The 24304-nt window shown below is 35.0% G+C and overlaps 2 protein-coding genes across 2 annotated transcripts in view; both read left to right on the top strand.

Annotated features, from left to right (window-relative positions):
* Positions 1–24304, top strand: part of LOC131043877 (stomatal closure-related actin-binding protein 1) — a 196018-nt gene that overhangs the window by 105865 nt on the left and 65849 nt on the right. Inside the window, exon 7 of the mRNA XM_057977109.2 lies at positions 21616–21796. Within this exon, the coding sequence (XP_057833092.1) occupies positions 21616–21796 (181 nt within the window). The remainder of the gene's footprint in view (positions 1–21615; positions 21797–24304) is intronic.
* Positions 2723–3918, top strand: LOC131043886 (uncharacterized). The gene is made up of 2 exons (XM_057977117.2): positions 2723–3401; positions 3494–3918. The coding sequence occupies exons 1-2, from the start codon at positions 2847–2849 to the stop codon at positions 3872–3874; spliced, it is 936 nt and encodes a 311-aa protein (XP_057833100.2). The 5' UTR covers positions 2723–2846; the 3' UTR covers positions 3875–3918.

Genomic DNA, 24304 nt, shown 5'->3' with positions numbered 1-24304 from the left:
TTATATGGACGCCTCCTTTTTGGTGAGATAAAGTTATCTTAAAAGGATAAATTAAAGCCAACTTAAGTGGGAAGCCCTAAAGCGGCATTGGAAAGGGAGGAAACCCTAATTAGAATGTAGGGAATGAAAGTGCTATTTAAAAGACATTTGGAGTTCATTTTATGGGCTATGCTGATTATTATTTCTTTCCTCGAAAGTTTTTGGCTGAGCTTTAGGGTTTATAGCAGCACTTTGTTAAGACAAAACCCTTTACAAAGATGTGCATCTGCAGGAGTGAAAGATGTCTCGAGAGTGTTTTGGAAATCTCAACTCAAGGTTTTCATTTGAGCATCAAGAAAAGTCAGTTTTCAGGCATTACCGGTACTTCACATTTTCCCCCCAAATCCGGATACGATACATATCGGATTCGGAGTCGCCCTAGAATCCCTGTGGATTCGGATAGGGTATTGATTTTTTCCTCCTAAAACGTATCCGTTATTTGACTCATGAATCCCGACGCATCCGGTGTAGACGTGGCGATTCCATAGGGTTTTTTTGACGAATTCACATCATTCACAAATTTTGAGGGTTTTTTTCACGGGTTGAATATGTTGTTTAACGTTTTAAATCCTAAAGCAAAGCCAAAAGTTAAAAAACGCGAAACCATTCCATGCCACGCACAGTGAAAAAGGAAAACGAAAAACGGAAACCATAGGTGAGAGGAGGCGCGACGACGGGAGGCGCAAAGGCATAGAGGAGGCGAGACGGGAGGTGCCACGGCAGGAGGGCGATGGCCGATGACCAACCCCCATTCTTTCCGGCTTCCGCATCCTCCATTTTTTCCCGCTTCCGCTGCAGGTTTTCTATTAAAAATTTAATTATAGTTTGTTAAAAATTTTATCATAGTTTGTTAAATTTTATTATAGTTTTTAAAGTTTTTAATTAGTTTGTTAAATTTGATTATAGTTTGTTTAATAGTTTGTTAAATTGTTTGTTAAATGAAAACAAACAAACTAATAAAAACAATTTATAATAATAATAATTATTAACTAGCAAAATTGAAAATAGTTTTATTATTTAAAAATGAAAAATTATATTTTTATTAGTTTGTTTGTTTTCATTTAACAAACAATTTAACAAACTATTAAACAAACTATAATAATTTTTTTAAAAAACTATTCATATTTAAAATAATAATAATTAAATAATAGTAAATACAAATCAAAATGATATTTAATTTTAATTTGTAGTATTATTATTTAATTTATTTTAAATAGGTATATTTAATTACTTATTGTGTAATTTAGAAGTTTGTAAAAATTTAAATGTTATTACTTTGATAATTATAATAATTTCACTTTCATTTTAAATAAATTATTAAATTTAATTTTATATATTTAACATTTAGAATCTATTGTTTACTATTAAATATTAATAATTATTTTTTAATTTGTTGAAGAAATCATAATGGCAACGACTACTACTTCTACTCCTCAAAGCTCTACTCCTCAACGGACTTTCAAAACTGACCCAAATTCAGCTTTATGAAAATATGTCAAAATAATAGACCAAGTAAAAGGTGGTGGAACATTTTTATGGATATGCAACTTCTATAGTGTGAATAAAAATAGCTCCTACAGTCATGTCAAAGCCCATTTTTGTGCCATTCCCCAACAAGGAATCAAACCTTGTCTAGGAAAGGATGGAAATGGGATGTCACCTCAAGAAATAGCAGGATATATTAGAGAGCAAGAGGAAGCAGATGCAAGACTTGGTCGTGCCTCAAACCATCCTTTGTTGACAGGAAGAGGAAGTAGATCAAAGAGGCCCCCTACTTCTCCATCTTATAGCAATTTTCCTGATATCGTGGTAGAGAGCCACCCATTCTTGGACCCAATTAGTGAAGAACCTGTAATTGTGAAGAGAAGTAGGGGACCATTAGAGAGAGCATTTAAGAATGATGCTAGAGAGATTGCAGATCTATCCGTTGGAAGATGTCTATATGCAAACAGTTTGTCATTTAATGTGGTATGATCACCATATTGGCAGGATATGTTGAGAAAGGTAAATGAGGCTCCACAAGGGTACACAGGGCCAGGTTATGAGATGGTGCGTAGCACCTTACTAGCAAAGGAGGTAAAAAACATAGACGATGCATTGGCTCCCATTAGAAATTCATGGAAACAAACAGGGGTGTCCATCATTTCAGATGGATGGAAGGATACAAAAAATCGGCCATTAATTAGTGTAATTGCAGTGTGTCCTAAAGGGGCAATGTTTCTGAAAGCTATGGATTGTGAGGGAGAGGTGAAGGATGCACAATTTATTGCTAACATCCTTATACAATGCATTCAGGATGTGGGACCTCAAAATGTTGTCCAAGTAATAACGGACAATGCAAAGAATTGTAGAGCTGCAGGTATGTTGATTGAGACATGATTTGAACACATATTTTGGACACCTTGTGCTGTCCACTCTCTCAACCTCATGCTACAAAAGATAGGCAGGAAAATACATTGGATCAAAAAAATTTATGTAGAGGCTGAAGAGATCCAAATGTTCATCACAAACCATAACATGTCACAGGCCATTTTCAGATCATTTTCATAGTTGGAGTTGCTAAAGGTAATTGAAACATTTCAATTTTTAAAATCTACATTTCACTTTGATGGTTACTTAATTTTTTATTTATTTTATCATGTCTTCTTTGTATTCTAATTTTGGTTTTTAATTTTTGAATAGGTTGCCGACACAATCGTCTTGAGGCGACTTGTGAAGGTGCGACAGCCACTTGTTAGCATGGTAATTAGTCAAAGTTGGTCCCTATGGAGGCAATGCAATACTGAAAGGGCAACAAATGTAAGCACATGATCCTAGATGACACTTGGTGGGATCGAGTGGAATATCTTTTGAGTTTCATTGAGCCCATCATGAGTATGATCCTTTATACTAACATGGATCACCTATGTTTGGGAGAGGTATATGATGGCATTGACTTGATGATTGAGAAAATGAAAGCCATCATCAATGCAAAAGAGCAAGATCCCGAAGAAACTTTCTTCAAAGAGGTTCAATCAATTTGTGTTGAGTGGTGGAACAAAATGACCACCCCACTACATCTTCTTGCATTTGCATTGACTCCCAAATTTTATAGTGATGAAATGCTTGCTAAGCCATCAAGGGTACCACCATATAGAGATTCAGAAGTCAGTGAAGGGTGTAGGACAGCACTTACTAATCTCTTCCCCGATTCTGAAATGGAGGATTTAATGACAAGTGAGTTTGCTGATTTTGTAGCCTCCAATGGTCAAAGTGTCTCCGCTCTCCGTGACAAGTATAAAATGGATTCTCATGCTTGGTGGTACCTCAATGGCCATACATCACCAAACCTTCAAACTCTTGCAATCAAAGTTTTATCGCAAGTAAGTTTCTTAATTTTTATTGCTCTCTAAATTTTTTATTTTGTACTATTTTATAATTGTCACCCTCTCACTTTGTGTCAATTATTCAATAGGTTGCTAGTTCCTCTTCATGTGAGCGAAATTGGAGCACATACTCCTTTATCCACTTAGTGAAACGCAACCGACTGACAGCAAGTAAGGTGGAAGAGCTCGTTTATGTGCATTCAAACTTGCGCCTTCTCAGTCATAAACAAAATGAGTATAAGGATGGGAGCACAAAGTTTTGGGATGTAGATCCAGAGCGAACTGATTTGGATTTTTCAGGTGCCACACAATCTTTACTTTCTGGGGAGTCTGATAGCCAATTTGCTGCTAGTGCAAGTGGCAGTGAGGCTGCATGTGGTTCCAGTACTCTACCTACATCATCTAATGTCAATGATGATGTTGATCTTGATCTTCGTAGTTACCCATATGATGCTATTGCTGACTATTAGTTGTGTTATTTTATTGTTGAACGGTTGAACCAATGAACAATGAATTCGATATCTATCATAACATTCAAAGTTTGACAAATGGATATTTCATATTAGATTAGACTTATAGTAAATTTGTAATTTTGTTATAGTTATATATCAATATGAATCATATATGATAGTTCCAAGTTTTGTTTAGCATATGGGTGATATGTGGGATTCTAAATTTAATTTTTGTTTCTACTTATTAGACTGTATATATGTATATGTTTATGATTTTTACATTTTTTTGTATGGATGTACCCATACGTACCCAGCCCCCCTAAAAAAAATTGCCGTACCAGCGTACTGTACCCACGTACCCGTACCCGTACCCGCAACTTAGGTTTTTTGTTGTGATTTCTAAGTGAGCTGCCTCCTTGCCTGCCCACACCATTTCGGAGTGTTGGAGGGGTCATCTTTACTTATACCAATGTGAGTTTGCAAGTATTTTCTCTTGACAACAGAGAAGGCAGTTGTTGTTACAGTTTTCAAGGGTTTGTGAGATCATTATTAACAGTTTTTTGCCCATAACCAGACTGTACAGGTGTCTTCAAGGCGTGGTATTCTTAGGCCAAATCGCTTAGGGTTTGGATGGTTATTTCTGCACTTTGGAGGCACGCAAGTTAGATTTCCTTAGACAATTCGTTGGGTGGAGACAGCAAGTTTGAGGCTGCTGCAACTTCTTTCTGACACCTAGTTGGCTGCTACCTCCATTTTTAGACCTACAGTTGGCTGTTTCAAAGCTTTTTCTAGAGAACTATTAAAGGGCATTCTTTGGGTACGTTTAAATCTGATATGTAACACACTTTTCTGAACTGGGTGACTCTCATATACATCAAATCTTGTAATTTCAGACCTGCAATAAAATCTGGAAATTATTTCTGAAAGTGGTATTTTGTTGTTTGCACTTATTCTTGATATTTGTAGCTGATAAGATCTTTTGGGTAACTAGTATATGTTTTCATGAGTAGTTCTTAATATATTTCCTGCAACCATATCACAAATCAGAAAACACAATTAAAATAACAAAACAGAATTCGCAGATTATAGAGTTCCAGATTAGGGCGGGACATTGCAAAATGTACTCTCCCCATTTTTGTGAGCATTAAAGCTTGAGGGATTAGCCTACTATTTTGACCCTTGTAGGCTAGTATGGTGGATTAGAGGGTCCAGTTTGGGAGTTTGGAGCTCTTCAGTTGGCCGTTGTTAGTGTTTGCCTCTCCAGGTTGTGGGTATATTTCGAGGCTAGGCTATTCAGAGGTTGCTGGTTTCGTTTTGAGGGCCTTACTATTTATAGTAAGTCAGTGGATGTTATAGAGGGACCCTTACTATTTTAGTAAGGTAGTTGGATGCACATTGGATACAATGGTTAACTCCCAGGTTCAGTAGGAATTGAGAAACAATGATTAATGATGGAGTTATAATGTTATAATTATTATAATAATAATTAATTATTAAGTGCATATCATTGATAAATTAAGTGGACTTTATTTAAAAGGGAGATTTAAATGTTTTAAAAGTATACTTTATAATAAGTGATAAAGTGTTATTTAAAGGGGATATATACGTGTTTAATAAAGTATACTTTATATTTTAATTTTGTGCACCAAAAGGAAGGAAAAGAGAAATGAAATTAAAGTAAATTGAAGGAGATGAAGACAAATGCAAACTAAACATTATAAAAAGGGATTTGGATTTTATTTCATTCATTCTGGAATCATTCGACATTTGTCTTTTCTAGAGAAGCTTTGGCTTTGAAGAAGAAACCTAGGTTTTCGCTGTAAATTCAATCTTGGAGAACGTAGCCTCTCTTCGATTGTGCTGGTGGCTTTACAGGGGGAGGTCACATTTGAGCTTTATTGGAGAAAATATCAATTGTTTCACAAGGGGTTTTGAAGTTTTTTCTTGGCAGATCAGAAGTTTGAAGATAAATATTTATTGAATGCATTTAATGCTGGTTTGTGCTTTCTTCAACATTGGCACGTGGGAGTCTTCTTGTGCTACATTATTCAGGTGGAGACATTAATAAGTATAGCAAATCGAATGGTTTATTAATCATCTACTCTGCTGTTTCATTTCCAGAATTTTCGTAATCTTGTTATCTTCTAAATTCCAGGTATGCTTTGGTATTGTAAAGGCTTTAAAGAGATAATCAATAGATTAAAGGTTGTATTTCAACTGTTTGACAAATTACCCATTTTTGTTGATGAAGGTTTCAGTCTTGAATATGCATGCCAAGTGTTTGTAATAATGCCCCTTTGCTGTAGATGAATATTTTAGTCCTTAGGATGCTTGGTAAATGTTTGTAGAATTGCCTTAGTGCTGTAGCTGCATATGCATCATCATTCTCAATCATATGCTTGTACGTCAAGTTCATTTAGTAGCTGCAATCTATTTCCGGTCATCTTAAATATATTTTCAAGTTATATCAGCATATCAAATCACATTCAAAAACCAAAAAACAAAACAAAACAAATAATCAGGATCAATACCAGATTGTTGGCAAAGTGTTTGACAATATTCCATGAGACTTAAATCGGCAGTTTGAGGTCAGATTTGGCAAGGGATACTACACAAAATCTTTCAAAACACAGAAAATCTCCATTATTAAGAGCAAATTGGAATTTTTTTAGCATTGAGCACAATGTTGATTTTTCAATGAAATCACTCAGCTACCTAGGAGGGTTTTTGTCCCAAAAATTGGATTTACCAAAGCGTTTTCATCCTTAGGCAAATAGGAAGAACCCACTTTCTGTCACTAGAGCAAATAAAATTAATAAATTGAATAAGTAGTAATCGTTCTTCTCAAGATCCAACCACCTTTTATAACTTGTATAGAACTGTATTTTTTTGTCATTGCTTTTTGAAAAAAACATTGTTTGTTTCTCGTTGTTTTTGAAAAACCAGATTTCCTTAATGAAATAATATGAAGTGTCTTTATGATTTTTTTCAACACCTCGAGCCTAGTAACATTTTATCTGCACACTTAAATTACCTTTTAAAATAATTAATTATGAGCTGTCAATCAAAATATTAATCAACCGTGCACTTTTTTGACAACTTAATTTAATTATTTATCTTATTTTCCCTTTTCCAACACCTAATAGCTAGATGAAAAACTTAGGAAAATAGGCTAAGGGCCACCAACAACTTACAATGGGGAAGGGGACATTAGACCATTTAAGGGGGTGACCCCTGATAATTAGATCATAATATATTAATTCAATAAGTTGTGTTATAACGATATGGGAGAAAGGTTTTTTTCCATAATTATATATAGGGATAATTATGTAGGGACAGATTTCTTCATTCAGTGAAGATGAGTTAAGCTAGTAGCTAACACTAATGTTAACGTTAAGTGTGCTACAAGCGCTTATCCTTTTATACTTGGAAATATAGAATATATGCTTAGGAACATATGATATTAGGATCACAACATGGAGCTATAATGTCCCTTTTTCGTCCATTTCAACATCTTATGAAAGTTTTAAAATTCTTGAAGAATACCGACGTTATTGGAAAGGAATTCTAATTGGTAGCAAGTTCAAGAAATCAAGATGAGTCCAATGGTACTTTCCAAATGCAGTTTGATATTTTTGGAAAGAATCAATTTTTAAAATGTTCGATATCTTGAGAGCTTAAGAATATATTAGTGTGGCCAGAATTCTTATTTGATGCATTTTTTTTTTTCAGAATTTTAGTGGTTATGCAGAAATTAATTAAATAATTAAACGATTAAATATTTAAATTGTCGTACAACGGAAAGTTAGAGGACAACTTATATTTTAATAATTTTATTATTTAAAAAGGGAATTGATATAGAGAAATAAAGGTGATTTATTGTTGGCTTGAAAATAAAGTAAGTTAAAAGGTCACTTTAGGTGGGAAATTAAATGACAACTTATGTTTACTTATTTATTTTGAAGAGTGGCCAATATAATAAAGTGTTTTTAAAAGAGGGTCAAAAGTGATAATATTAGGCATGGGGTACAAAGGTTTAAAAGTAATATCAAATCAAAAAAGTTTGAAAATTGAATTAAAAAATATTATTTTAGTTACTCTAAAAGTGCCTATAAATGAAAAAGTTTTTGAGAAAGGGCAAGCAGTCCATAGCCTCGTCCTCCCACCAACCCCTAGGGCGAGCCGTGAATTTGAGGAACCCCTAGCTGAATTGGGTGGGGCCCTTTTCATTCTTGACTTCTCATTTTATAAAACCCATTTTAGAGAGATCGAACTTGGTTCTTCAGCTAGAGGATGGAAACAACTGTTAGTTTTGTGAACGAAAAATCGACCTAGCTGATTGAGTCGATTTATGTGGAGTCCACTATTGTGGTGAATGTTTGTTCTATTGGATTCTGCAGTGTTTTGGGTTTTGAGATTTTTTTTCTAGTTTTTGTTAGGTATATGTTTACAAATTTATTGAAGTTTGCAGTCAAAAATAAATTTGTGAGAAAGATTAATTTTTATTGTGCTGATAATTCTATAAGATTAATTTTCATTGTGCTGATCATTCTATATTAAATTCTTATGCTTCTAGTTTTAATTGGTTGTTGTTTGAATTGGGATGTTATAAATGATAAGGTGTTGCATTGAATATTATTTGTGAGATTTTGGTGTGTTTTACAGCTAACTGCAACTTGTATAGAGGTGGTGTTGGAATTTATGGAGGTATAATGAAGGGTGTGGGCTAATGGAAAGGTATTTGCAGTTGTGGGCAGCGAATGTTATGTGGAGTATTCACCACAACAGTTGGAAACCTCAGACTCAGCCAAAACTCAGCAAGGCTTGAAAATGTGACTCAACAACTTAAAAAATTGCTTAAATTTCATTAGAAACAAAATTCAATGGGAAGATGCATCCAATGAGTCAATAAATGAGTACATAAAAGAAACAAGCCGAGTCTAGTTGTATTTGATTGATTTAAATGAAAATTAGGTACAAAATGACATCCTCATGTGGAATGCTGATGGCTGATAGTCTGAAACAAAATGAAAATAGCAAATTGTTTCTGTAAAACTAAAAGTAAATACTACATCAAAACTTTTTACATCTTCCTCTTCCCAGCTCTAGTGAAAACTAGGGGAGAGGTAGAATTGGAAAGTCTAGTTTTAGGAGTTGGTTATGGCTCCTCCACCTCGCTTGGCATGACAGTCTGTGGCTCAACCTGCATCTTGGATGTAGATGCTGGTGGCACTGGCAATGGCTCCTCATCCTCCTCAATGTTATCCAATGACAATCCCAATCTACCTCTTTCTTCCATTGCTTGTCTCTCTAAATCATCGATCTCGTCCTTGGTAAACGATGGAGGTTGCTCCTAGCCTATTTGATCATTGTAAGGATCTATCTCATCCAAATCATTTGGATCACTTGACATTTTCTCTACCTTTCTTATGGGCAATCGAAGATTGTATTGCACAAAGACAAGGTCATTGAGGCGTTTTTGAGCTAATTTGTTTCTCTTGTTCTTGTTGATGACCTCAAACAAGCTCCAATTGTGCTTATAGTTGGATGCACTACAAGGTTGGTGATGTAAGGGCATCTGGTGGTGTAAGGGCAATCTTGGATCAACCAAAACAAATAGTTTATTTAATTTTTCTGCAATGTATGGAATAATGTTCTAATAAATGAACTTAATTTATTTGGGCTTAAATATTTAATAAATATTTGGCTAAGTCCTTAAGGTAGCATCTTCTAGGGGAGTTGGGCACATGTTGGTTGAGTTTAAAGTCATAATGAAGGAATCCCTGACAAATGCACCCACTTTGGAAGGTGGAAGTAATTTATGAACACTTGCTAGCAGTGGTTGAAAGGGCATCTTGGAAGAATACCAAACTTAGGCATCCCTTTTGGAAGTTAGTAACTTTTATCATATGTGTATGCATGTTGACACATGTTACTTGCATGCTTCCCAAATTGGGGAACCCAAGCTCGCATGTCTTTGCATGTGCTATTTTTGGGTTTTGGAGAATCTTTATGACAAGTACCTAATTGGATAAGAAAGTGGTGGCCATGTGGAGGTCATGTGAAGCAATTTACTATGCTTAGAGGCTGTCCACTAAGTTAGGGTCTCATGGATTTTTACCATGGTTGAGTTGGAGATTTCAGTTTTTCATTTTTCAGGTTGACAAATAATGATAGAGAAGACAAACAGAAGCTCAAGAGATAAGGATTATTTTTAGATTTAAAAGTTGAGAATTTACTTGTAGTTTTCTCTTGCATGTATTTCTGATTTTATGTATGTTTCATTTGAGGCTAAAAGCATTGTAATTTCAGAACGACTATATAATTTCATTTTCTAGACAATCAATTGAAAGCAAGAAAAAAGTCTTGCGTGCTTTCCTATTTCTGAGTTAATATGTGATAGGGGAGTTAATATGTGATAGGGGAGTACCCTACACCATTTTAAGTCAAATTGTTACATGATTTGCATGTGTGAGATTTGTGATCCGTGGTATCAAAGCTAGTGTTCTTGAGTGTGCATTCAGAGCAGCGAACATGAAGCAATTTGCACCAGGACCTGAGGGTGGAGCGTGTGAATTTGTTGCATATGTACGTGCAACTTGCAAGAGGATCTACTTAGAGGATTTGTTGAGTAGAAGTTCTTGAGTTTGTAAACAGATTGTTAAATGTGAGGCAGTTTGCAAGAAAACTTGAAAGTGTTGATAAGAGGATTTGCGTTGGGGCTTTGTCAAACCTTGACTATGGATAAGAGAAAGAGGAAAATAACTTTTGTCATTGGATGGATTCTTAGGATTCCTGAACTTGAGAAAGTCATTGAGAGACTTTGGAAATGAGAGAGAGAGAGAGAGAGAGAGAGAGAGAGAGAGAGAGAGAGAGAGAGAGAGTTGGATTGATAGAGTTGAAGAGTGAAAGAAATAGAAGCAGAGTTGGAAAGGAGAAGAGCCCTTCATAAAAAATGAGGTGATGGTAATTCTATTTATCTTTCTAATGATATTTTGAATGCAGGAAAGAAGATGCAGAGAAGTGTTATGCATGTGGCACAAAAGAAGAGGAAGAGAATGAATACGGAGAAATTAATGAGTTTGAAGCTGAGGAATGCCTATTAGAAGACATGGAGAACGAGATTTCAATGATTGCAGTAGCAAAACAAATTTCTTTAGAGGACACATATGAAGTTGAGAAGGATGCTTTACTAGTTTAGATTGAAGAAGACTAAGTAATCTTCTAATTTGTCTGAGTCAACTAAGTTGTCCAATTCTTTAGTTCACCAATTAATTAATATATTGTTATGATGAAATGATATTAATATTCATTGTCAACTAATATATATATATATAATTCGATTCTATGTAATGCTTAATGTACATGAACCGATTCATATATGAATCGATACTACAGAATGATTAATATATGAATCGATTAAATACATGAATCGATTCTATGTAAAAACGTATTAAGTAACTACAGTATTTAGGCGTATTTATGCATAACCGATTCAAGGGGGGGAGATGTGATGGTTGAATAGAGATGTGTTGTTTGGAACAGGCATCACGTTAAGTATTTTAAGATCGATCTCTCCCTCCATTTGCAGATCGATAAGAAGGAGAAGATAGCATCATAAAACACAGTCCTACATCGGGTTCTTTGTTCTGCAAAGTTTCCTTTGTTTTCCATTCTGCATTACACTATCTACAATCAGTTTGAATTTCTCTTTTGTGTCGTTATTCGTCTGTTTATCTTCAGATCATCATTGATAGGGCAGATTGAATTTATAGTCTGAACGTATTGATACTATCCTGTAAGAAAGAATCCAAATTATTGGCTAATAATTTTGCAATTATAATCTGATCACCAAAACTTAACATGGTATCAGAGCCAACATAAGAAAAAGATCAGATCAGATTTATATAGGCGAGACTATTCTCTATATATCCTCGAATTCTTCTACTCCCTTCTATACATCAAAATGGTGAATGGTGAAGGTGCATTAAATTTCGTATCTTTTAAGTTTAGAGTTATGCTTGCCTTGGGGGAATATGAATTAGACTAATTCGTGAAAGATGTCGTACCGGAACCAAAAGAAGAGGATGAGAAGCTTCAATGGAAGAGAAAGAACAAGAAAGCAATGAAAATGTTGGTTGACTCTGTGAAAGATCATATTGTACCAATTATCTCAAAATTGGAAACGACCTATGACATGTTCAAATCATTAGAAAGTATATATGAGATAAATAACACTAGTAGAGCTCTTGCATTAAAGCAACAACTCCATGTAAAAATGATCAAGGGTGAATCTATCACTTCATACTTCATGAGGATAACAGAACTGAGAGACCAACTCTCCACCATTGGTCACACAATTGAAAGCAAAGAGTTAACCATGTTGGCCCTCAATGGTCTCCCTTATTCTTGGGAATCATTCATTCAAGGGTTAAGTGCACGATCTAAACTTCCTAAGTTTGATCGATTAAAGACAAACTGCATTCAAGAAGAGTCAAGATTGGTCACAAGAGGCTTTGATCAAAGTTCTACAAATGAAGATATTCATGTCCTTGCCTCTCACTTCTCAAAGAAGAAAGGTAAGAAAGGACACTTCAAAAGAAGGAAGGATATTTCAGAAATCCAATGCTTTAGATGTGACGAATATGGTCACTACGCAATGAAATGTCCAACCAGGACTATGCCTCAAGCTTCCATTCCGATGTTGGTGAGACTCTTCCACAAAAGGATGCAGATGGATTCATATTCTGATTTGAAAGAGATAAGTTTTATGGTTGAAAAATATTCATGAAGTTCATATGTAGTTATTAATTCATGCAATTACATTATACGTTTTATTTGTGAAACAACATTGTTAGAAGATGTTCCCTTATGACAAGCTGCATTTGGATATCTTGTTTTTTTTAAATTTGTTCAATCTACTATGAGAAACTTGTCTCTTACATATAGGACATCTTTAGAATCATAGCTTGTTGCTTTTCAGGTTATAGAGTTTTGAAGTTCTATTTGTGATAAAGAGATTGAAATTCAAGAAGAATATGGAGAGGACTTTAGTGGAGATTTTGAGGTTTTGCATTTCCAAAACAAATATTTACCTGCAAAAGTGTAATTCACTTCTCAAAGCTATAGAGGCATTTGTGTAGGTGATTATAGCATCTAGGGTTATGAAGCAAGATGAGACAAGAAGGATCTTCTAGTGAGAGGGAGCGCACTGCAAGGAGACTTTGTTCTAAATCTCGGGATGGTCATATTCCTGCCTAGGGCTCGATCTTATGACAGTAGATCCATGGTGGCTTTGGATCTAGCCATATGAGGATCATACCAGATGATGAGAGTCTCCTGAAGCAAGATATCTTCCATGATTGGGACCATGTGAGCAGGGGATGCTTCCATGAAAGAGGGAGCAGCTAAAAGGACGTGCTTCGATTGATATCCGAGGATCTTGGTCATATTGGTTCAAAGGGAGTTGACCATGTCAAGATGGTTTCTCTAGTGATCCGTCAAAGGATTATAACTCATAGGATGGAGACCTATGTATGTAGGGTGGAAGGCCTTTATGCTGATGCCTAGGTCATGATATTCTTGGATAGATAAATACTTGGTGAGCTTGGAATACACCAAGAGTGATGCAGACTCCCACCTTGTATTTCATGAAAGGTCAAAGCATGTGGAGATCAAGTTAGAGACATGGTGAAAATGTATGCTATTCAGTTAAGATAGATTAGTATTTATGAACAAACGACAAACATTCTCACCAAGCCTCTCTCCAGAATAAAGTTTGTGTACTTTCGAGGTAAGCTTGGTATGGTGGAAAATGTAGCCCTAGCTGAGATTGAGTCTCAACATTATTGATTTGTTTATAGTGTTTATTATACTAATGTATTCTTATCTGTATAAGATGTTTAAAGTGTAAACTCTTGTTAATATAATTCTTTTTGAGAAAGATCTAAGGTGAAAACCTTATCTCACCCTCTAATATGGTTCACGGTGAATGTCATGTGTGTGACTCCATGACAACATCACGTGAGAGAATCCGTGATGATCTTCTTGTGCTTGTGTGTTTACCCTCCGGATGAGCCATGGTGAATATCATTGTGAGGTGACGATTTCACAATGATGAACACTTGTACATCTTACCATTGTTGTAAGGTGACGATCTTACAATATTGGTTGATTAAACCATTATGGTGGATATCATGTGACGTGATATCTGTGGATATGCCATAATGGTTGATATCTTGAGAGGTAATATCTATGGATATGCCATAATGGTGGATATCATGTGAAGTGACATCCATGGACAAGCCATAATGGTGGATATTACATAAGGAGATATCTATGGTGGATATCATGAGAAGTGATATCCGTGGATATGCCATAATGATTGATATCTCATGAGGTGATATCTATGGATATGCCATAATGGTGGATATCATGTGAGGTGATATCTATGGATAAGCCATAATGGTGGATATTACTTGAGGAGATATTTATGGTGGATATCACATGAGGTGATATCCGTGGATAAGCTATAATGATGGACATCACATGAGGTGATGTCTATGGATTTGCCATGCTATTTGCTATCACAGTGAGGTTATACCTATGTGACTCAGATCTTGAGTAAGATTCCTCCTTAGCTAAGAGGGAGTGTTGAAGATTAGTGTCGGTAAGTAATCTTCTAATTTGACTTAGTCAACTAAGTTGTCTAATCGGAATTAGACAACTTAGTTCACCAATTAATTAGTATATTGATATGATGAAATGATATTAATATTCGTTGTCAAGTAATATATATATATATATAATTCGATTCTATGTAATGCTTAATGTACATGAACCCATTCATATATGAATCGATGCTACATAACAATTAATATATGAATCGATTCTATGTAAAAACGTATTAACTAACTGCAGTATTTAGATGTATTTATGCATAACCAATTCAAGGGGGGGAGACGTGATGGTTGAACAGAGATGTGTTGTTTGGAACAGGCATCACGTTAAGTATTTTAAGATCGATCTCTCCCTCCGTCTGCAGGGCAATAAGAAGGAGAAGATAGCATCATAAAACACAGTCCTACATTCTACATATCAGATTCGATCAGCATCTATAGTAAATTGGGTTCTTTGTTCTGTAGAGTTTCCTTCATTTTCCATTCTGCATTACACTATCTACAATCAGTTTGAATTTCTCTTTTGTGTCTTGATTCCTCTGTCTATCTTCAGATCATCATTGATAGGGCAGATTGAATTTATAGTCTGAACGTATTGATACTATCCTGTCAGGAAGAATCCAAATTATTGGCTAATAATTTTGCAATTATAATCTGATCACCAAAACTTAACAAAACTTATTGTAGGTGGAGGAAAAGTTGCAGCAGAAGGTAATTCGGTAAAATCAGATTTAAATGTTTTCTTTGATGAGGATAAGAATATAGAAATGGAAAAGGTTGTTGCAACAATAAATCATTTTGAGAAGGTTGAAATCGAGGAAAAGGATGGTAAGGTACAAGAGGAGTTTTTCAATGATTCTTATTTTAAAAGTTGTGAAGATGAAGATGCCTAGTTACAAAGCTTGATTATTTGTTAGAGAATGTGGATGATGAATCTTAGGGATTGTTGTTCTAACATTGCTTTGAATGTGGAAGATTGATTTGCAACAACAATATGTCTATCTAAAGACATAAAACTAGTGACATATCATGTTGAAGACAAGGTTAAAGTAGGAGTAATGAAGGTAATTGATGTAAAGTTTAATTTTTTTGAATGTTATTATGAAAATGAATATGAGCATAATGGGCTTGTAGTAGAGGAGAATATTGATCATACTTTATTAAATTTGAGAATGATGACGATTTGCCTATTTCGGATGAGTTGGTTAAGATAAAATTTGGTAGTGATGATTGGTATGCAAGGAAGGGTTTGTATGGTGTTGCAGAGATTAGTGCAAGTGCATTATGGTGGAGGTGGCTAGACTATGGTGGGTTGAATCCCATTAGATTAGTGGAGAATGGGAAATATATTTAGAGGATGTGGACGGTTTATGGTGGAATTCATTCGACATTTAGGAGTTTGAGTGTAGAGCTAAGATGTCAGAGAAGAATGCTTGTTTTGGCTAGGTGTTGAAAGAAGAGAGAAAAGAACCTATGAGTTACCTGTTTTAGTGATGGAGTTTGCTAGAAGTTGTTTACAATTTGAAAGCGTGGCTTTACCACTCAACTCCATTTTTTGAATCTATTATCACAAATTTTTTCTTACATTGTGTGCCTGATGAAGGAGCATCAGGTGGTGTAAGAGCAACCTTGAGAAAAAAAAAAGAAAAAACATTTTATTTTTGTACAATGTGGAATAATGTTCTGATAAATAAATTTAATGTATTTTGAGCCTAAATATTTGGTTAAGTCCTTAAGGTAGCGTCTTACAGAGGAGTTGGATACATGTTGGTTGAGGTTGCAAGGCATAATGAAAGAATCCTTGACCAATGCACCCACTTTGGATGTTGGCAGTTAGTGACTTTTGTTATGCATGCCTATGCATGTTGACACATGTCACTTGCGTTCTTCCCAAATTGGGGAACCGAAGCTTGCATGTCTTTGCATGTGCTGTTTTTGGGGTCTGGGGAATGTTTATGACAAGTACCGAATTGGATAAGAAAGTGATGGCCATGTGGAAGTCATGTGAAGCAATTTACTATGTTTAGAGGCTGTCCACTAAGTTGGGATTGTTTGGATTTTTACCATGGTTTTTCGGAACCTTGTTTTGACCCATGGTAATGTTTATGGTTGTATTTTGAGCCTCCTTGAGTCTATATATTGAAGGGTTGAGTTGGAGATTTCAATTTTTCAGTTTGCAGGTTGAAGAATAGTGATAGAGAAGGTAGATTGAAGCTCAAGAGATGAGGATTATTTTTTAGATTTGAAGGTTGAGAATTTACTTGTAGTTTTCTCTTGCATGTTTTTCTGATTTTGAAATCAGATTTCAGATTTATTTATGTTTCCTTTGAGGCTAAAGTCATTGTAATTTTAGAACAACTATGCAACTTTATTCTCAGTATAATCAATTGAAAGCAAGAAATAGGTTTTGCATGTTTCCTATTTAATCTCCTTGTTTTTGAGTTAATTTATGATAGGGGAGTACCCTAAACCATTTTAAGTCAAATCATTTAGGTGATTTGCATGTGTGAAATTTGAGAAGGAGAGTCTCCCTACATGAGTTGGCATAAGACAGAAGGGGCAACTATCTGGAGATTTGGGGTATTTCCACCTCAATTTGTCCACCAATAGTCTACAAAATGATATTGAATAGCTAGAAAGCCAAGTCAAAATATATTCGATCACATTATTTATATATTCAATACAAATATTTGTAAATTTGTAAATTTGAAATTTGTAACTTGTAAGATACATGCGACAAATATTATACCTAGTCTTTGAGTGGTTCTTCATCTCTTAGCCAGGTTTGAAGAGAAAGCCTACACTTTGATTCCCAATTATTTTGCAATTCATTTGACAATGAGGTCTCTCACCTTAACCTCTGTTGTCGGCATCTAAATGCAAGTAGTGAGGCCCTCCATAACCTCTCCACAAGGAACTAAGAAGAAAAAATGAGGGTTAAGGAAGTACCTTGCTACATAGATGGGTCAGTGGAGTTGATTGTTCCACCTCTTATCAATAATGTCCCATGTAAGATCAAATTTGAGGTGGTCGCCCTTGTAATAACTTTTGATTTCTCCTTGTCCTTATCCATGGCCTCATGAAGAAACCTCATTGGGGTTTGTTCCCTATCTACCAAGAGGAGAACTCTAACCAAGGGCTTCAACATCTACAATTAAAAAATACAAAAAGGCTAAAGTGAAACATTTATAATGAAAGACTTAATTCATAGCTCTTTGTGCAGATAGGTTGTCAAAGACTATGCATGCAATCCTCTCTCTTTTAGGCTTGATCTATTAAGTTGAGTCTAGCCATTATTGACTCACAAACTTTTTTTTCAAAACCGTCAATGAACCAATAATGTTTTATAACATTAAGAAAATCGTTAAAAACCTTGTGACACCCGATCTTACCAACTCTTTCCCTTGGCTGTGGTCACTCATCAAGTGAGGAACCAAGGGTGATTGTAGATATATTTTGTGATCCTCATTGCATCCTCTACAAAATACAAGGCAGGATAAAACAATCTATTAACATGTCTATGTTGAATATCACTAGTTAACATCATTGAGACCACATGTATTTGGATCCTGTAATTAACTCCTAACAGCTTGTAGTGTTCTATGTAGGTCATCTTGAAATATTCTTTAAATGTGTCTCTATTGAGAGGTTCAACTTCTCTATTGGGTATAGGTGTTATTCTTTCAGCCATATCATTTGGCATGTGATATGGGAGCTGGTTCACCATATTTTTGTTTCTGTCCCTTTGTATTCTCAACATAATTTATGAAAGTCAATCTTTTGATTTTTTGCTGAGGTTAGGTTTAAAACCTCTTTGATTAGCTCCTTTGTAATATGCTACCCCAATTCTCAACCTAATTTTTTTGCAGTTTCCCTTTGACTTTCAATGATTTAAGTATTCAGGTATATTGTCAAACAGCTGGCACCCGAACTGATTGCATTCTTTTCCATGACATTTTAACAAACGGTTTGTATACTATGTGAAAGGTAGGATACTTGTTTGCAGAACTTTGAGTTTCAGATTTTTAGTTTCTTGATTTTGTCTTGGTTTGAAAGACAATGATAATACATAGATGCAAGAATTACTTGAAATGAAAATCTATATCAACATATAAATTCAGAACAGCCAACAAGAATAAACCTCTGAAACTGACCTTTATTTGCCGAGTTAATAAGACTTCAACACATGTTTCAACTTGACAAAGAAATCCTTCATTTGCTGGTGCAAAATAAGCATTTAATATAACAGTAGCAATGAAATACAAATCAGAGATATTGCACCATGATCTTGAAGCCAAATTGGCACTGTTCACTGGACTAGTACTGAAACATCTGCTCCAAATATTAACAGCACAGTGGCAATCAGTTCTGAAGCTAAATCAGACCAAGGTAAGATCTCTAATCACAATGAAAAGCAGAAAATATCAGAAAAGCACCTCCTTGACCACGACTTGAAAATATAGTTTCTTCACCAAAACATATTCCCACACCACCTAAGAAGAGCTTACAAAAAATGCATGAATGAATTGTTTCAGAAATAACCCCTCGCACCAAACCCTTAAAAGGCCAACACACCACAATATGAGCAAGAGAAAACCAGCACCAAAACCCTTTCTAACAACATGCTAAATATATAATAAACCGTCACCAAGAAATGAAGTAAACCCACGGCAGGAAGATGTAGGAAAATTGCCTTTGAAAACCTCCAAATCTCTACACAAAATTCTCTTGCAATCTTGTCATTGAAATAACCACACAAAGAAATCTCCAATCTAAAAGGCATTGTGAAATACTTGTAAGATATCTCGAACACACCGCAATATGAGCAAGGGAAAACCAGCACCAAAACCCTTTCTAACAACATGCTAAATATATAATAAACTGTCACCAAGAAATGAAGTAAACCCACACCAGGAAGATGTAGGAAAAATGTCTTTGAAAACCTCCAAATCTCCATGCCAAACTCTCTTGCAATCTTGTCATTGAAATAACCACACAAAGAAATCTCCAATCTGAAAGGCATTGTGAAATACCTGTAAGATATCTCCAACATATTCGTCGGAGTAAAACTTTCACTACTATGGCTAATCTTCTTCAAGAGGGGTTTCGTCCTTAGGAAGTCTGATAGATGGACCAAGTTGAAATCTCCAGAACCACGTAGGGTTTTCTTAAAGAGAAGTATTAGAAATAATAAACTTGACATAGAGCAAATGAGCTCCAAAATCCATTATTTATAAAATGTAATCTCAATGCCCTAATTAGGGTTGTGCAATCTTTTCAATTTAACTTTATCAACTCCTAATGTCTCCCTATGTTGGCACCCACTTCTAAAAAGCACCTTATTAAATAATTTAAAATCTTTTAACTCCCTAGGCGCCAATATAAGGTTAGTTTATAAAATTTAAATAACGTTAAGTTAGATATACAATTTAACTTTAATACTTTAATGTTATTTAAATAATACCTTAAAACACCGTAAGTCATCAAGATATGATTATCAAGGTAATCATTGATTGTCCCAAAATAGTAACACTGCCTGAACCAACTGAAGCTGTCAGAAGACAACTGATGTTGACACATGCTCATACTATAAATATTAGGGTTATATGAGGACCATAAGTCATCAAGATCATTAACACAATCATCAACGATCCCAAAGTAGTAGCATTGCTAGAATCAACTGAATTTGTAAGGTCACAATTGATGGCCACATGAGCTCACACTATAAAAAGAAGTGTTCTCCTAGGACCAAAGAGAACGAACCCAAAAAATAAGGAAGATTAGTGCCATGCAAATAATTACTATAAATAGAAGTGTTCTCCATGGACGAAAGAGAACAAACCTAGAAAAAACTAGATAGATTAGCGCCATGCAAGAGCTTGCTATAAATAACAATGTTCTCTAATAAACCAAAGAGAACAAACCCCAAAAAACCCATAAAGATTAATGCCATGCAAGCAGTTATTATAAATAGCAGTGTTCTTTGGGGACCAAAGAGAAGAAATTTAGAAAAACCCAGAATGATTAGCGCGATGGAAACACTTACTTCAAATAAAAGTGTTCTCTAGGGACCAAAGAGAACAAACTCAGAAAAACCCAAAATGATTGATGCCATAGAAGAACTTACTATAAATAGCGATTGTTGATGAAAACCGCTAAAACTGAGAACTGAGCTCACCAAGAATATTGGAATACTGCATGCAAAACTGGAAACATCCAGGAAACCCTAAAAATTGGCCAACCATAGGAGGCGTAAAAAAGGGGACATTAAATCCTTGTTTAGTATGAATATTACCTTCCCCAACATATCCTTGAACTATCTAGTATTGGGATTATATCATTATAGCTATTGAAGATAGAAAAAATTAAATTGACATCAACAAAAACATTGGTAATCTCAACTTCCTTGGGTCAAATTTCTAGATATTGCACTTTGGGCTGGGCTTCTTAGTACAATTATAGCAATTCTTAAACAAATCGTATCTAGCTGATAGAATTACATCTTTGATGCATTCTACTCTATCCTATACTTTATTAGATAGAATGTTGGCACCCTTAGCACATTTAGGTTTCTTAGCCAAATCGGTGATTTGGTTTACTAGATCTTGATTTAAACCCCTCTTTAAACTTTCCAAATTTAGTAGAAGCCCAAGTTTTCATGGAACTCTGCTGCATCTGGGAACAATCGCTAACTTCCCTATTGCTACAGCTGTAATATTTTCTGCATGAGGTTATTGAATTAAATATGTACTTCTGTCCATTAGTTTTTTCCTTTTGGAAATATTTTGAGGATCTTGAATAAGATTAATCTCAAGGGATTGTGGAGCATTTGTGGTATGGATACTAACTGCCAGATCGTACATTTTGGTAATTTCTTGTCAAGAAGCCACTATACCATATCTATGGGGGATATTTTTTGTAGTGAATTGGATAATGCCTTTTCAGTGAATGACTGTCCTTGCAGATGGATGGTTGTTTTATTAGGTGTTCTTTGTTGATTTGTTGTTTACAACACATCTTTAAATTTAGTTTGTCACTTTGGAGTTCATTTGTTGATGCAATATTTTGTTTTGATTGCAGTTGGCTGTCACCAAAAGACATGAACAGAATAAAGAACATTTGTATGACTTAGAGGGTGCTGAGTCATTAGGTTCATATTTGCGGATCATCACTTGTGCAGATAATGCACTAGACATTGTGAATTGTAGTATTCAGTGGTATCGTATATCTTCAGAAGGAAGCAAGAAGGAACTTATTTCAGGTGAATTCTTCAGAACTATTGATTAGTATGCATGGATTATCTCTGACAAATTTGATTATGTTTTTTAACAAGTATAGTATCCCGATTCCCAGTAGTGCTCAGCAATTGTTTTGCTTGATTTTTGGTTTGATAAAAGTAAACTTAATTTTGATAAATATCAAATGTACAGAAAACCTGATTTCAGGTTGGTTGGACCAAGCAGGAGTGTTACAGAACATCTATATGGATGATTAATAGCATAGAGGATTAAAGATTATAGTCCTAATGGAGATTAAAGATACCCTAAACTACAATTATTAATGAAAGAAACATAAGTATAAGCTGTTAACAATATTAAATAGACATATCATTAGAAGTTTTCAATAAACCACACCTTCAGATGTTTGGATCGTCCAGAGAACAGTGAGGTTTGACATTTGGCCAGTCATGGATCTTCATGGGGTGCATTGTAAGGGTCAACTTGGACTGTGAACTCAATTATATTGAAACTATCTGAGTTGGAGGCTCTCTTGGGGACTGTTTGCTGCTGAATTTATTTTGAACACTTTGCAAGGCTTTCTTCTTGTTCCTTGATGACACTCTGCTAACAGTCACAAATTATTGCAAGTCTTTCTTCTAGTTCATTTAGGAAATTAATTATTGCCTCTGTTTCACCTTGATACTTTGAACATTGCTGAGCAATGAGTTGATATACTGCTGGTAACTGTTATACCATAATTATTTTTGGCTCGCATCACTTTAGTGATGCACTGAAGGGAGTTATTAATATGAGCAAATGCAATGTGGATGGTGGTTTCAACCGAGTGGGTTATCTTTGTAGAGGTGTCTTACTTTTGTTTGTTTGTTACTCATGATTGTGAATAATGTCTTTGTGCGGTTATTCTCTGTAGTTGCTATTATTTCTTTTATTCTTAGTTTCATGGATTTCATATTGTCATGCTAAAACTAAAACTAAAACTTTATCATACTTACAATGGGCTATAAGTGTAACACAAAAGATAATACACATGAGCCCACACAGCATCATCCAAGATCAACACGTTGATCTTTTGGTTCCTCTTTGAATCTGACTACCTCTATGCACTCGGAAGGTTGTTGATGAACATGGTCCTCAATGCTCTTGCACCTTCACAATTTGTTTCAAGACGATTGTGTGATGTGAATTGAGTCTCAATAACCTAATATGATGTGAAAAAAGTTAAAACAATAAATAATAGAAAATGGTAAATTTAAAATTTTATAGCGACATAAATTAATTCAAAATGAAAGATTGGATTTTCATAAAGTTACCTTCAACAACTCTAACATGTAGGCCTAAAGATGTCTTATGACATGGTGATTTGCTACAAACATTTGAATCTCCTTTGCCTCGATGTAGATTTATTTGATGCCCTAAATTTGCATGACAATGTTTTGAAACACTGAGTTGAATGGGTGGACAAATACATGTTGGAATTTTTGTCATTGATGTCAAGGCTAATTTTGAAGTTTATTGTAGTTTAATTGAGCTGCTTGCCTTCTTGGGTACTTGAGTTGCTTGAGGTGCTTGAGCTGCCTGCTTGTGTGTCTGCATCAACAGTGTGTGAGCTTGCTTGGTTTTGTCAGCTGTTTACTTGTCTTCCAGTTGCGACAAGTCAGTCCTTTTACGACATGCCATGAGTTCAATATTCCACTTGCCTTATCAGCTTCGAATAGTCAAAAGGATCAAATTTTAGTGGAATCGTATCTAATTTTTTCTTAATGGCTTCAAAATTATTTCATTTTGGTTTGGGAATATTTTCGAACATGGATTAGGTTAAAATGGTGCAGATTTATTTTTGGGTTGTGGGAGAAATTCGTGGCTCCTTTTTTTAAAAAAAAGCATATGGTAAATGGTTTCAACATCTTGTGCGTTTGTGGCATATGGAAATAAGGTGCCTTATTTTAGTTGAAGAGCACGACATGTGATGCCTTTAAATTTTTTTTTGGGGTGATTCTGAAATTAGTTGGCAGATGTTTTTATAGAGTTTGTGGTGTGTGGTCAAGCCGAGAAAAAGGGAAACGATGCAGTCGTGGAAATTTTCTGAACCGCTTTTTTTTTAATGTTGTGCTGGGCAATATGTGGTGAGCCTGATTTTAAAAAAAAGAGGAAGTAATAAATGGAGTCCGTTTTTTTAGAATGTGTCGGTTTTTGGCATATTCGATGTCTCGTGTAGATGATCGATTTTAAAAAGGGAGCTGCCGTTTTTAAGTATCCTTAATATGGCTGGAATTAAAAATGTAGAATCGTTGCTTTTAAAGATTGCATTTCTCTGCAATATGTTTTTTTAAAAAAGGAAATGGCTGTCTTTTTGAATAGAAAGGAGATTCGAAAAATATGTTCATGTTTTTTGGGTGTATAAAAGGGAGGAACAAGGATTATCGTATTTGTTGATGAAATTTTTTTTAAAAAGGAGCAAGGGGCAATATTAAAAAATGACTATCTTCTTACTCCTAGTGGACTGAGCAAAAAGTTGAAATAGTGCTATC

The sequence above is a fragment of the Cryptomeria japonica genome, chromosome 6, assembly GCF_030272615.1.
Source record: "Cryptomeria japonica chromosome 6, Sugi_1.0, whole genome shotgun sequence".
In the NCBI taxonomy this organism is placed as follows: Eukaryota; Viridiplantae; Streptophyta; class Pinopsida; order Cupressales; family Cupressaceae; genus Cryptomeria; species Cryptomeria japonica.
Note: the sequence above shows the minus strand (reverse complement) of the source record. Positions and strands in the feature narration are given on the sequence as shown.